This window comes from Cydia strobilella, chromosome Z, assembly GCF_947568885.1.
Source record: "Cydia strobilella chromosome Z, ilCydStro3.1, whole genome shotgun sequence".
NCBI lineage: Eukaryota > Metazoa > Arthropoda > Insecta > Lepidoptera > Tortricidae > Cydia > Cydia strobilella.
The window spans coordinates 47,498,747-47,514,529 of record NC_086068.1 but is presented as its reverse complement, the minus strand read 5'-3'; the positions used below and the strand labels follow the sequence as shown (position 1 = coordinate 47,514,529).

Genomic DNA, 15,783 nt, shown 5'->3' with positions numbered 1-15,783 from the left:
CGATACTGAGTGAATGAGTATGGAATGAATGGACTGATTGAATGACTGACTGGATTTAGAATTCATATTGAATCAACTGACGTGTCAACTATTAATTCGTTTGTATTGATTTCCTTCTCAATAACACTTAACTAGTTTAATTAATTTTAAATGTATTGCGATAGTAACTTTCATGCATAATACAAAATAGCATAACAAAAATAATAATAGTATAGAAACTTGTTTTGTTCTGTAAATTACGACTCTATGAATAGACAGCACACGCACAGACAATTTGAAGTCTTTCTTATCTGTACTCCGAGTGTTTCTTGACTTGACTTGACTCAAACACTCTTGTGTTGATGAATCACTTAAGTAAAATTTGGACAAAGAACGGAAATAAGAATCTTTATTATAACTTATAAGTGACAGTGTATTCTCCAAAATGGGATGTCAGGCGTGTCTGACCCGGGTGCCTTATGCAACCCTTATAGCAACCATTATGTGCTGCATGGGCGTGGGAGTGTTTTGTGGCACTATGTACAAAGGGTCGCAGTTATCAATACAAATGTTCGACCAAGTATTTCACTTCCGTCTGATATGGATGGAAGCATTAAAGATGATATTCGTCGTCGGCAGCGCGTGCATGGCAGCCCTCGGGCTAATGCTGCTGTGCCTCGGCTGCTTGACGACGGGGGCGACGCGGCAGAAGGTGTACCGGGCGTGGCGCGCGCGCGTCAGCGGCCGCGTCTCCTGCGCGGTGTTCATGGTCATCACCTACATACTAACCTTCACCTGGATCGTCCTGTTGGGATTCCTGGTCATAACGACATTCTTATTCACCATCTTCTGGAAGCTCTGTTCCAAACCTGAGAACATCAAGTTGGCTACGTGTATTGACTTCACGCAGTTTGATTTCATGTTCCCTTCCAATGTGAAACAAGAAGACATGAAAATCTGCGATTCACAAATGATGAAATTTTTTTGCAAAGATTATGTGGAGAAGGCAGAATTTATGTTTATTTTGGCTATGGTGTCCTGTGTTCTTGTAATACTAAGCTTAGTACACTACCTTATGTGCCTGTCTGCTAATTATGCACACATTAGAGATCATGAGAAGTTCCAAGAACTACAAGAGCTGCAGTACTTGACAAATCCTGACATGCATGCATCTAAAGATCGTTTCTAGTACATAGCCCGCGCACCCCTCCTGCGCTCTCTGGAGGCCACTACTAAAATGTGACGTTAATAAAAAGAAAGATGGAAATTCCACAGTTTTGTGTTCACCTGTACATTTATGTAATTGAGAAAGACTGACCAGCAGTGAATTAGCCCTGAAACATTGTAATATAACATCTTGAAAGATAATATTTGTTCACATCTTTACATATCTAAAATGACTATGTGTTGTTGTTTAGCACTCATAGTACTTAAAAGCAATTTTGCGTAATTAAGTTTGACCTTAATGTTTTGAATTACTTGTGCTCAAAGTTTTTCCAGATAAATGAGTGTTCTCTTGAGATATTGTTAATTGTGTTGCAACTTACCTACTGCTGGAGCCACTATTGTTTGGCGATCAACTTCCTACAGTACTTGTTGCACAGTAAACATTTCCTCTTGCTATCTGCAAGTATCCATTTAGGCAGCCTATTTTAAGTATTGTAAGTAGACTGATTACAATTTGAGTTTGGTCCATTTTCCTACATTCCTCTAGTTTTAAGTGATATGTTATATTGACTTAAGTGTATTAGTAATCGTAAGGAACACTTAGTGGACACCTTTTTATATATTTAGAATAATATATTTTATTCAAATAGGTGCTTTTACAATTTTTTCTTTTGGCATTTAAGTACTCTCTTTTTATCCTTTTGGCAATGTGCACATGACTGGCATCCGCCTGTAACTATGGGCCACTTTACATCAGCTGTGTACCGGCTAATAGATTTAAATTCTTGGCCAACGTTGGTTTTTTTTAAGTTTATGTTATGTGATATTTTTATCCTCTCATATTGTTAGTCTGGTTGACATTAAGTGTACAGTAAGCTTCAGAGATAACGGCAAACAAGTTTCTATGCAGGGGGGGGGGAAGGGGGGGGGGGTCAGTTATCTGCAGCTTACTGTACAATAGTGTAAAACGTAGGCCCATTAAAGTTCACATTTATGCCAGTAAGTACACTATAATTTCTTTTAGTTCAACAACTATGCACTTTGCACATAGCCTTGCTTAAGTAAATGTAACAAAATAATATTACATTTAAGTAACACTAATTATTGATTTTTCTTTACAAAATAATGCAATTGATCAAATACATTTTTTTAATAAATTCAGCCAATTACTCCATGTAATCCCAGCTGATACCACTAGCAAAGAGAGTAGATAGTATAGAGGGTTATTGTCATAGTAAATTTTGTAGTCACAGTAAATTTACTGCCATCTATCGACATGATTAAAACTAAAAATGAAAATGTATAAAAATATCAAAAAATGTATATGGCTAAATGTTTCTTTTTTATATGACTGACCCATGTTCTATCACTGATATGTGTTAAAATTGTTAAATATCAAACATTGTCGTCAACGCCATCTTGCCGAGTATAGGCAAAAGGTGTGGCGCCATCTATTCGAGAATGACTTGATTTCCGAGGCACGTTTTTCCTTAGACTTTATTCATGTCTTTGCCACTAGTAACGAATGGTTTATTCCCATCTCTATTCCCAAACTTAAAAAGGTACCACTGGGAACAACCAAAGTGAATTAATGGTAATTATTAGATTTTTTTTGTTTCCATTGGTAACAAATGAGATTAAAAATGGTGGTGGTAACAGCTGAGAATAACCAATATTCCAAACAAATGTCACAAGCACAAAGATAGATAATCCATTGTTCAAAAAGCTTGGAGAAAAGTATAGATATTTAAATGAACTAAAATGTAACTAAGTAATGTTTGTACAAATAATAACTAGTACCTACTGATAGCCATACATACATTCTCGTAATGAATACACATTTATATCAATGTACCAACAGTGTCATAGGTAGTCGTACGTCGTACACCGGAAATTTATGCTCTTTAGCTGGTAAACCTTTTTGAATAAATCTTTTTGAATCTAACATTTAAATTAAGATATGTTCCAACTTGAATAATAACTCGATAAAATATTAAAATACCGAACTGAACTGATAACCAAAGATTGGAACTGAAAATACGTATAAGTTACAAATTTAACCCTTTAGGTAATTTTGCCAGTTGGTCTAAAAATTTTAACACACGTGTCTTATGACAAGACTAGCGACACGCCCCGGTTTCGCACGGGTTACACAAAACCTTAACAAATTATACACCTAAACCTTCCTCAAGAATTCTATTAATAGGTGAAAACCGTATGAAAATCCGTTCAGTAGTTTTTGAGTTTATTGCGAACATACATACACATAAACAGACGCGGCGGGGGACTTTTTTTATAAGGTGTAGTGATGAGTTAGACCAAGATAAGTGTGCAACGATTTTAATAGCACACGCAGTGCAAGTGTTATTTTAAACGTCAAACTTCTATGAAATTATGACTTAAAAATAACACTTGCACTGCGTGCGTATCAAAATCGTGATGCAGAATTATTTGGTCTAACTCTATCATGGTGTTTTTTTTTTGTACAATAACTAATTTTGACTGATAGAACTTAAAAAAGTATGTCCAGTAATGTCATGAATCATGTCAATGCACTTGATAATCTACCTAATAAGGATTCACATTGATATATTCCTTGTGAAAATTGGCAGTATTTTCCTTAGGTTAAAGTAAATTATAAATATTTGTATGCATTTTGCCTAGACTTACATATGTTGTTAGCAATAGTAATAAGTAGTTAATTAATATGATTTTTATAATAATAAAGGTTCTTTACAGAAAAAAAAGTTTGTTTCTAACCATTGACTTGACGACGACCACTGGACAAAAAAGAAAATAGGCCCGCAAGCAGGACATAGTCAAACGCACATAGTCACGGTTAGTGCTTCTACAAGTAAAGGCTGCGTTTCGACCAGGATGTGTCTTGTTAAGAACCAATAGAAGGACTTCATTTGTTTTCCTCGCTCAGCATGCAGTGATTCTATGGGTTCTTAAAAACACATTCCTCGCACATCTCTGGTCAAATCGCGCCCTCGTGGGCCAAATCAAGCAGTGGATTTTAGCAGCAATGAAAACAATTTAAAATAGGGACATTTAGAACCTTGTATTTTTACCTTACTTATTGTCCACCAGCTAAAATATTCGTATTTAACACTAGCTTTGCTTTCTGGCTTCTTCTTTCTTCAAAAGACAGCCGATGTAGATGGCGCTGTGCGGCTCCCTATGTGCCTATGTGCCATAGTAAGTAATCCATCCTTATTACACGACTGTCCAAAAAAGTGTATTGTTTTCAGCGTTCATGTTTGTATGTAACATACTAAGTTTTCGTATTGCGCGCTTTTGACCTTATTTTTACAAGATTCAGTTCGCAGTCAACTACTAGGTAGAAACAACAATGCCTTGCTTAGGTACCTGTCTAAGTAGGTAGCTATTGAAACCAGGAAGTGTTGGTAAATGCTATACTAATCTGCATAATATTATTTCACACCTACGTACGTATGTCTCTGTTGATTGTGAAAATAGTTGAGATTATAACCTGTGACTCCGTTCAGTACAAGGGTCAATACCAATTAATCCTCATAACATAACCGTCTACACAACGTGACTTGGTTTTGTTAGTCTGCTATGAAATTGTGAAGTACTTAATTACAATATCATTTGTGCAACAAGAGAGGAAAGTTGTTTTTTCTTGCGAGTGTTTATTTTGAGTCCCGTGAAAGGGAAATATTCTATATATAATTGAATCACGAGCGATCCAGCGTTTCTGATCCCCCTCCCATTGTGCGGGTGTCCTGGCGTCAAGCCGGGGCTGCCGGGGAGCGCCATGGTAGAGTGTACTCGATCCCATGGCGCCCTCACAAACGGCAGAGGATACGAAACGCCGGAGTGGATTTAGTGGGTAGGGCCAGGTTCTCCCTCCCCTCTCGCCAGTTGAGAGGGGACAGGAGCGGCGAGTCCCACACACCCCCCCATCAATGGCCTTCTCGCGGCCGGGGGGACGGTGCGTAACAGCATTCGCCCACTCCGTTAACAAAAAAAAAGGTAGAATCTTGAGCGTAGCGAGGGACTCAAAAACACGAGATGTAAAATAACTGCTCTCGTGTTGCACACATAATTTTTCACCTCAGTAGTAAGAACATATTAAAGGTTAAAATGTATTTCGAATTACACAGAATAAACAGAAAAAAAAGTAATATAATATGTAATACTCGTATAATACCATACCATACCATACCATACCATACCATACCATACCAAACCATACCATACCATACCATACAATACCATACCATACCACACCATACCATATCATACCATACCATATCATACCACACCACACCATACCAAACCATACCATACCACACCATACCATACCACACCATACTATACCATAAAAAAAGTTATAAAAGTATGAAGTGGCAGTTCATGGCCTTCACTAAATTAAAAAGCTACTTTTTTTTCACCCCCTGGAGTGAGAAAAGTCGCACTTTCTTCACTCCCTAGAGTGAGGAAAGTCGCACTTTCCTCACTCCAGGGAGTGACGAAAGTAGGCTTGTTCGAGCTGCTGAGGTGAAAATAACTATTGTCATCTCGATCTCGACCGGCTGTAATGGGTTCACCTCGTCAGCTGTTGACGCTTAAACCACCTATGTATCTACTATGTTGGATGTTGGAATACAGAATAATAGTAATTTATTCCTATTAAATAATTATTAATTAATAATTACACATTCGATGTCATAACCAAAATATAGGAACATTTGACGAAAGTTCATAATAGGGACGCGAGCCTAGGCCTATAGGAGAAATAATTTTTCATTTACCTTATACCTAATTTCAAATGCCATGGCCCGATTGCACTTGAAACTGCACAGAGGACCATACCAGTGTTTTAATCTTTTACAAGGCAGAGGGAATATATCTCCCGCCTGATTTTGAACATTATGACAGTGACAGGCTACAGTACGTGCAGCACGGATGCTTTGTATAAAAGACCTTTTAGACTCTGTCCGGTGTCAGCCAGGGTTCCATTCCAGGGCCATTGCTTTTTGTAATCATGATCGATGACTTACCATCTGTTCTTGGATCTGCCAGATGCTTATTGTATCACGCAAAATAGGCGCAATATATAACATCGAGTTGCGGAAACCTAGCCCGCGAAAACCTATAACCTATGCTTACTGTATGCCGATGACCTCAAAATTATTTACGGTGTCCAAGATATATCACTGTTTATCTCTCCAGGAAGACGTAGACAGAGTTCACCTGTGGAGTATCAAAAATAGGCTGACTTTTAATACAACAGTGTGCGGTCGTGACGTTAAGTAGAGCTCGCAATCCACTTTTCTACGAGTATACTCTGGATTCAGAGGCTATATCCCGTGTTAATTCCATTCGGGATTTAGGCGTTATTCTTGACTCCCGCCTCAACTTTCATGACCACATGATGTCATTAGCGCGTGACTGCTATAAGAGGTTAGGGTTTGTAGTCAGGAATTCTAGGGATTTTCATGACACAGGTACCATAAAGCTCCTTTACTCTAGTCAGAAGCAATATAGAGTCCGTCTCCGTTGTTTGGAACCCTTATGAAACATCTTATGTCTTACTTCCGGAGAGAGTACAAAAAGTATTCTTACGGTTCCGTTTTTATACCCAACCAAATTTTTGCTAGGCATACTGGGTTTCAGCTCGCTGGAGTTAAGGCGTAATTTTGCACTTCTCACTACTGCTTGCAGTATCCTGCGCGGGGAGTCGAACTGTATCGAGCTGGCTGGGCAATTGGTACGTCTGTACGTTCCCTCACGCACCAGAATCGATTTCAGACCTCGTGACCGTTGTCTCCTGGCAGTCCCGGCTTCGCGTACTGTATCGCGTAGGAATTCCCCTCTGGTTCGTTCTTTGCTCCTTTTGAATGCGCTCCTTGCATCAGCTCTCAGTGTGATTTGTTTGCAGGCAGACAGGTGGTTGTGCGTGATGAATGTGAGGTTTTGTGAGAAGATCCTCGTCGTTCTACAGTTTAAAATGTGCTAATTATTTATTTTTAGATGATATTATGATTTGTGAATAATTATTGTTTCTTTTTCTTTTCTGTGTAAGCAGTGTTTTTTGCAGCGCAATTTAAATTAAAAATTATTTCAGTGATAGGGTTCAATTTTGTATAATCCCTAATCAAAAAAGGGCTAATACAGTATGTACACTTATTCTGTGTCCCAATTAACCTTTTGGACGCCAATGACGGATATATCGGCAGCGTAGGTCCAACGCCAAAGACCGATTAATCCGTCACAGACTACAGAGCAACATAGATCTACGTGCATGTGAATAAAGTTCAATTTCAGTTTTGACACTTCGGTGACGTGGCGTCAGAGTGACAGCTTTTGTGCTTGTTGCAGACTTTTCTTGGTCTAACTAGCCGCGTAAGCTGAAGACGCGGGTGCGATTCCCGCCTCGGCCGCCGGTGGACATGGTCACTTTTTCTTTAGTGTAAGATATATTATTTATTTCAGTTTATAAGTTATATTATGAATGTATGACTACAAAAATGATTAATATTCGTAGCAGTTTTTTTTTTCAAAATAAACGCGACCGAGTGGAAAAGCACCTGCGTCACGAATTTAGGTAGGTATAGGTAAGACTAAGTATTCTATAGAGTTGCCATCACACGCGTGCACTCGGGAGAGACAGAACTTGGACAGAACATGCAATGCGACGAAATTAATCTAAGTTCCGATCTTCCGATGTCCTTTTATTAAGACATAATCCAATCGAATTAAAACTAATATTGGAATTGAAAAAAGGCCAAATAATAAATATAAGTGCACGCGATTAAGTCCCGTTTCAGTTTAAAGTTATAAGTGAAAATCGTGGTAGTTTAAATTAACATATAAAAAATAAAAATCGGCCAAGAGCATGTCGAGCCATGCTCAGTGTAGGGTTTCGTAGTTACTATTCTGTCGAAACAAGAAGAAAAGACTTTTTGCAATGACTCAAAAATGGCTGGACCGATCATGTCCACTATAGTTTTATTAAAAGTATTTATTAAGCTTTGTTAAACGATGTTTTTTCATATTTTTTGGACTCATGGTTCAAAAGTTAGAGAAAATATTAACTTTATCAAAAATTGTTTTTTAGAGACCCATATTCGTTTTGAAAGACCTACCAACGACACCCCACACCATTGGGTTAAAGCAAAAAAAATTTTTTTGTAGTTTTAATTTTATCGTTCTGTTGCCTAGCATGATTTATGTATCCATGCCAAATTGCAGCTTTCTCGCACTAACGATCACGGAGCAAAGCCGCGGACAGACAGACAGACATGGCGAAACTATAAGTAAGGGTTTCTAGTGACTACGAAACCCTAAAAAGGTTCCATATGATAAAAACACGTTTAATATTTCTGACAACATAGGTACCACAAACAACCTACGTAATTTAGTCGGGTTTTTTGTTGCCCGCTTAGCTTTGGTAGCACAAGACAATAACAAGACGTCTACCGTTTTCACGTGGAAGCGTGGAACTAAGGACTTTTTAAAAGTAGGCAAAAATATAACTGACACTATGACAATTTTCACTTTCTCTACTAGGTACTTACTCCTACTTAAAGGCCAACCCGTTCGGTCATCTGCCCATGTATGAAACCATAGTCAGTAAAAAAGAAGAAAGACCTACGCAATTACATTGAACGCCGAGTTTATTGTGTGCGGCGCGTCATCGTAATAAACCTGGCCGGAATGCACGAAGGTTGATACAGCCGCGCGCCGCACCAGTGAAAGGGTTAAACCCAATAACATACCCAATTGGTTTTATTTTAAAATCCCTTTGTTGACCTGCTATTCTGATTTCTACTGATAAATTTCCGCCTTACGCGCGCATCAAGTAGGTAGGCAACTATAGGTAGGTAAATTCATATAGAGTTAGACCAAGATAAGTCTGCAACGATTTTGATAGCACACACAGTGCAAGTCAAGGGCCTGACACTCTTTAATAGAGAAAGATAGTCTTATTGCATTGCGATTCCTATAAGAGGAAAGAGAAAATAGTGTCATGCTTTGTCTTTATAACCGACCGGGCATTTTTTCATGATCGGGTAATGGCATCATAGCAAGGAGGCGATGACGAAATACCGAAATTTATAAGAGTGAAAGAGAAAAAGAATTATGTTGCCATACATGAAACTGTCAATACATGAATATGTCTTTCTTTTAACCCTGATCGCTCGGTTTCATGTCTATAACTACTTTATATATACTATGTCTATGGTGCAAGTGTTATTTTAAATGTCAAACTTCTATGAAATAATGACGTATAAATAACACTTGCACTGCGTGTGCTATCAAAATCGTTGCAGATACTTACTTAGCTAAAATAAACTTCTTGCTGGAACCTGAAATATAATAAACATAACCTAACTGGTGCATAAATATAGGTGAGTTAGTCACCCTCGTACCTATTATTTTATCTAAAGTAACTAACAGCACTACGCGTTTAGAGACTGTTTAATTAGGTATGTATTCTTCAGTGAGTATTGGCAAGTCCACTGAAAGCGAGGTGAAAGTAGTATAGTCTTAATGCGTATCAGTTCTATCTTCTATCTTTTTATTCTGCAACTGTGAAGTCTAATGTTCGCTGAGCTCAGTGAGATCGTAGAGAAAGGTACCAGTCAGATCTTAAATCAGTTGGCTAACCGGTGTGTCTTTGACCCTGACTAACCGTGGCATCAAGGTGTACCTACTATAAAAATACTAGCAATTAGGATAGGTACGTTAAAACTATATTATCTCTTTTATTTATTCCTATCACTTAAAACACTTGTTTTTTTACATTACACATGGAAGTAAGTACCTATCTACCAATGTTATTGAGCTTGAATAGCTAGTATTTATTAGTGGTAGGCTGCATTTAAATTCATTGAAAGTCCAATGGCTTTTCAATGCCAAGTCCTGCACTGGGTGCAATACGGGCGTACGTTAACAAGTTTTTAAACAGTAAGTACTCGTACAGTTGCCGATTTGCGTTCAAGAATGTGACTTAAGATTAAAGTAGTTACTTATTCGCCGCATGTTATTAAAGAATCGCGTGTGCTTGTGTTTCGGACGAACAAAATTATAAGATCATTAGGTACTCGTAATGTTATGGTAAGTACATTTGCAAAATGTTATAGTATGTATGTACTTCATAGATTTACATAATATGCAGGTAAACGACCAGAAGTCGCCAACCTGTTTATAGGTTCGCATGAATATATTGATGAATCCTTTTGTATTTTATTTGCATATTTTTTATTGGGGTATTCGTGGTTTTGACAAACTTTTAAAGGCATGATTTGATTTGAACCCTCCATTCTCGAGGAGCATTCTTACATTGGCCATGTCTCGAATAAAAAAACCGGCCAAGTGCGAGTCGGACTCGCCCACCGAGGGTTCCGTACAAATTTGATCAATAAATCAATATTATGTATACTATAATAATTAATAAATAGGTACAATTATACAAAAAATACATTAACGTCTAGTAATCACGTTAATGTATTTAACTTATACTTAAAAAATTAAACAACTAAAACTTAACCTAACTAAAACTAAAAATACCCAAAACCTACCTTCTAAACCATGGCCTCTCGGCAAGGTGCTTATCACGCAGGTAGCGTTCTCGCGCTGTATCGCGAATATCGCGATAGCAATCCTTTGCGCGAGAAAGCTGCCGGCGCGAGAGTCCCCTGTTGCCTCCTTCAACTGCTTCACGAGCTCAGCTGCTTGAGAAGCCCACGTGCTCCATTGCCCCACAGCCCGAGTGGTTCGACACCAAAAGCTACGAACTCGTTGTTGGCGCAGAGACAGCTGTATGGATTATTCAATGCTTCCTGTATACATAGCAAAGTTAAGGTAATTTAAAGCTACCTAATTTTTATGCTACTCCCTCTCCCTCTACAGGCGGGATAATTTTTTTCAGTAGGTAATTACTTACGAGTCAAATAAGAAAAAATATGTACCAGTCGTTAACTTTTATAATATTGTCCACAGAAGTGAACTTTTTCTAAAATGTGTTTGATCCACTTGCAGAATTGCATCTCCTTTATTTATGCTTTTTATTCAACGCTGAACATTTTATTTTAGACACGTCAAAGAATGTTATTTTGTTAACATGTTAGGTAAGTAATACTAATTATTAATTTACACATTTTTTCTCGAACTTTCGTCTTTATTGTAAATTTAAAAAAAAGATTGGCGTAAAAATATTTCGTCTCGTGGAGCCCTTCTTATAATACATAGGTACACTTACTTAACAAGATCACGTCATAAAAGTTTTAATAAAATTAATACGTTGTTTAAAATAAATTAAGGAAACAAAAAATTAAAAGTCACGGTAAAATTTTAACATGTAAAACAATAAAGAGTAAAAAAAAAGAAAAAGTAAAGAGTTCGAAACGTCGGGATGTATTATAAATTCAATATACGCGATATAATCCGTTTTCATAGTTTTATTTCATGAGTAACTATCGCGGTAACCGAAGACAATATTATGTAAAACAATATCATAACATAACAAGTATACATTTTTCCAAAACTTTTATAAAGTGATAAATGGGGCTCTACGATGCGAAACATTTTTACAATAATTATTTTTAAAAAAAATTAGTTTACAATAAAGCAAAAGTTCGAGAAAATTTTGTTCATTAACAATTGCCTAACTTATTGAAAAATTAACAATGGTTTCTTTTCAACGGCAATTAATTTTCTTAAGTGTTCATAATATGCCTTTTGATTTATTCTTATTTTTAAATTGACAATATGACAATAAAGGACGTAGGTACCTACTTGCATTTTGGAGATACAGTTTTGCAAGTTTTTTTATAATAATATTCTATTTAGCTTTTTGAAAAAAGAAATATTTTCTTATTTCCGCCTTTTTTTGTCTAACTTTTGAAATTTTTTGGGTGTTAATATGAGCAAACGCTTCGAATACATTTTTCTATACATCATTCGGAATGCAATGAGGTATCATAAATATCACACGTATTTTTAGGAGTAGTACAGTCGCCATAAGATATATCGGAGCGGTCAAGGTGCTCACAAATATCTGAACACGCCTCTATTGTCAAGGCGCTAGGTGCGTGTTCAGATATTTTTGGGCACCTCGGCCGTTCCTTATAGTGAGACCCATATTTTTTTAAATAATAATTATTTCAAAAAATAACAGTAATAATAACACGTATTTTCTGAAAGTTTGGAGTAATTAGCTTTAATTAGATATTCGCTCAGCGTCGTCGGCAAATTGTATGCAAAGATATTGATTGAAAGAGTGGTGAAAGAAACTGATGAGAAAGTATGGGATGCACAAGCGGGGTTCCGAAAGGGTATGGGATGTACGGATCAGGTATTTTCCTTGCGATGCGATGGCGAAAAGCATTTAGCCAAAGGTCAAAAGGTATTGCGCTTTCGTGGATTTGGAAAAGGCTTATGACAGAGTGGTGAGGAATGAACTTTGGTCGCTACTGTCGGTGTACGGATTGAGCGGCCGTCTCATTCAGCCACTGAAATCACTCTATGAGGGTTCCAGTGCTTGTATGAGAGTAAACGGATCGTACACTGAGTGGTTTAGCATCGATAAGTATTAGGCAGGGATGTGTAGCGTCACCGTGGCTCATAATTTAATCTGTTCATGGACAGTAGTTTGGATGATTTGAGAAATGATGAATGATGGCTGAGAATGAGTGGGTTAAGGATGACTCACGTTAGACCGGGCCGTGTCCGGGCCGGAGCTTCCGGCGCTTCGTTTTCTATGGAAAGCATCACGTGATCACCTGTCATGTCATAGAAAAGTAAGCGCCGGAAGCTCCGGCCCGGACACGGCCCGGTCTAACGTGAGTCATCCTAAAGGAAACGTAAACATAAACCCGTCAAATGTCTTCTTTACGCTGATGACCTGGTATTGCTAGCGTCATCGGGTGAAGAGTTGCAGGAGATGGTAACTAGAATTCATGGGTCTTTTGAAAGGAAAGGAATGAAAATAAATGTAAGCAAGACGAAAGTAATGGTTTTTGAAAAGGAAGAAAATATGACAAACTGTGAAACTTTGTTCGGTCAAGAAAGAGTGGAACAAGTGAAAGAGTTTGTGTATCTGGGAACCTTGTTCACTAGGGACGGTAAGCATGATAAAGACATTGAAAGGAGAGGGAATGCTGCAGATCGCTTGAATGGGGCACTTAACGCTTTTATGAGCAGCCAGGTGTCGCAAAAAGTACGGTTGGCTGTGCATAGAGGAGTGTTGGTGCCTACACTTATGTATGGTAGCGAAAGTTGGGTATGGCAGAAGAGGCATCAGAGCCAAGTGAATGCAGTGGAAATGAGAGCGCTGATAAATGTGTGTGGTCAGTGGAGTGAGATTGCAAGATAGAATTAGGAACAGTGTGATGAGGGTAAAATGTGGACTGAACGAAGATGTAGTGAAAACAATCGAGAAAGGTGTGTTGAGATGGTTTGGACACGTGGAAAGAATGAGTGAAAGAAGGCTAACAAAGAGAGTGTATAAGGGAAAAGTAGAAGCGGGAGTTGGAAGGGGTAGACCTCGGCGGACTTTCTCTGATCAAATCGGGGAATTCAGCATGTGCGTTCTGTCGATAAAGATCCCCATATTCCCAATACAACGATTACCTACTTGGAAGCATTTTGAGCAAGCAGTCTTTGATATGGAACTTTATCATGTCCCCAACTTACCCGACCGGTGGGCCAGGATGGGCTCATGAAACGTTTTTGTTTATTTGTATCTCCTTGGATTTCACGGGGCTATAAATCCCAGTCTTTTGATAGGCTTGCGTGGGGATATAGATCCAACACGTAGAGGCCCCTTGGAGAGCTTTAATATCATGTAAAGCGCCCTGGAACCCGTTCACAGGCGCAACATTATTTTTATTATTATTATTTTACTGATATGATGCATGTGACTTAAAAATAATAATAAAACTAAAATTATAAATAAACTAAAATTATAAGTAATTAAATTTAACGATCCCTTAAAATACAATAGGATAGAGTACGTATACCATTCCCATCTCACCGCATTCTCCATTATGTTAACCAGAAGAGAAGCTAGATACATATTAAGTAAGTACCTACTGTCACAAAATGTCGAATGGGTCTCCTAAGTTTTACTTAGAAGAGAACAATGAATTCGATCAAATTCATTAAAATCGTTTAACATATAATCGGTATTACTCAACAAGTTAACGCAATGCAGTTTAAAGTGCATTAATTACGATGGCCACGTTCGACGCGATTTCAATAATTGGAATAGATAATCCACGTATGTTTACGGCGCGGCGCGCGGGTGCGCTGGGGTCACTTATTGTTGTTCGGTGCAGCCGGCGCGGGCGCACTCTCTTACGCTGTACGCGCTTCGTGAGAACTGAAACTATTCTCGTTACAAACATGTGAACACGGATTAACCTTCGTAAAAAACAAAGATGTTGAGAACCGCAAAGTGGAAATCCCTCCGTCGATCGGCTCAATTGACTCGTGGTCTGTGATTCAGTCGTCTGTGCACCTCCAACAAGCTCGACTGCCTGACAACAGGTAAGCACAGTGCAACGATCGACATTTAAGTAATTTAATTTTAACGACTCCCAGTTTGATTAGTTTGTCATCGTATTTATCAAACAATAGTAGTGGCTAGTCGACGTCGAGAGATAAGTACATCCGCGGATACTCAAATCGTTCAGTCGGAACGTTGTCGTCAGCTAAAAATTGTGTCATTCTGGCTTTACCTTATTATTTGCCTGTTTTTATGAACCTTCGATAGAATTCTTGACTTTGTTTAGTGATGAGATAGTAAACACAAACGGTCTCGAGAATACAAACACGTTTTGTTCTCTTATGTGTATTGTTTACTTTTTCGTATTAATTTAAATTTAAACCGCGATGTCGTTTAAAAGAAAAGTTCATTTCAGTACGAAATCTCATTTAGAATGTAGCGCGAACGAGGAGTCTCACGTTAGCATTGAAAATTGTAAACAAACAACGGATCCGCAGTTGAGAGATCTACCCTCTCCACGCAACGGAAGTAAATTGGCACGGACGGTGGACAACAGTGGCTCTTCTGACGGGCAACAGTTAACTGAAGCGAAACCTTTGAATAATGATTATAATTTACATTTTAAATCAAATCACAATATTGTCGTAAGTGAGACACGAGCGCTTGAGAAAAGTAACGGCAATGTACGACAACGCTCGATGCTGCAGACTTTGACGTAAGTACCTACTTCATCTTTTCATACAGGGGCGCTGATCACAGCCCCATTACTAGGGTATGCATATTAATATTACAGTACAGTCGTAAAATAAGCAATAATAAATAATCAATTTTACCATTTTAATTCCGTCAATGCCAGATGAGTTTTCTTCCAAGTTGAACAATCACAACTGAATCATTTATTCTGGAAAAAACATTATACACATTATACCTATATACCTAACAAAAATAAAAGGAGGTAAAACCACCCACTTTTCTAGTAGCATTTCGTTTCTGTAAGGGTCACAGTTCGAACCTAACCAACCCAATATTCTGATAGCATTTCGTTTCTGTAAGGGTCACAGTTCTAACCTAACCTAACCCGCTTTTCTGATAGCAGTTCGGTTCTGTGAGGATCGCAGTTCAAAAAAGTTCTCCACTTCATCAAATGT

The 15,783-nt window shown here is 38.0% G+C and overlaps 2 protein-coding genes across 5 annotated transcripts in view; both read left to right on the top strand.

Annotated features, from left to right (window-relative positions):
* LOC134754841 (multiple C2 and transmembrane domain-containing protein-like) overlaps window positions 1-15,783 on the top strand; it is a 71,964-nt gene that overhangs the window by 9,781 nt on the left and 46,400 nt on the right. Inside the window, exon 1 of one of the 4 annotated variants that reach the window (XM_063691278.1) lies at window positions 14,493-14,676. The exons of 1 other annotated variant lie outside the window; for it this stretch is intronic. Coding sequence is in view for 2 of the 3 variants with exons in the window: in XM_063691273.1 (XP_063547343.1) it covers window positions 15,022-15,350 (329 nt within the window). In the remaining variant the exon portion in view is untranslated. Of the gene's footprint in view, window positions 1-14,492; window positions 14,677-14,998; window positions 15,351-15,783 lie in introns of those variants that run through there. 2 more of the 4 variants (XM_063691273.1, XM_063691272.1) reach the window with 2 other exon arrangements.
* On the top strand, window positions 293-2,035 carry LOC134755254 (neuronal membrane glycoprotein M6-a). The gene has a single exon (XM_063691770.1). The coding sequence runs from the start codon at window positions 425-427 to the stop codon at window positions 1,166-1,168; it is 744 nt and encodes a 247-aa protein (XP_063547840.1). The 5' UTR covers window positions 293-424; the 3' UTR covers window positions 1,169-2,035.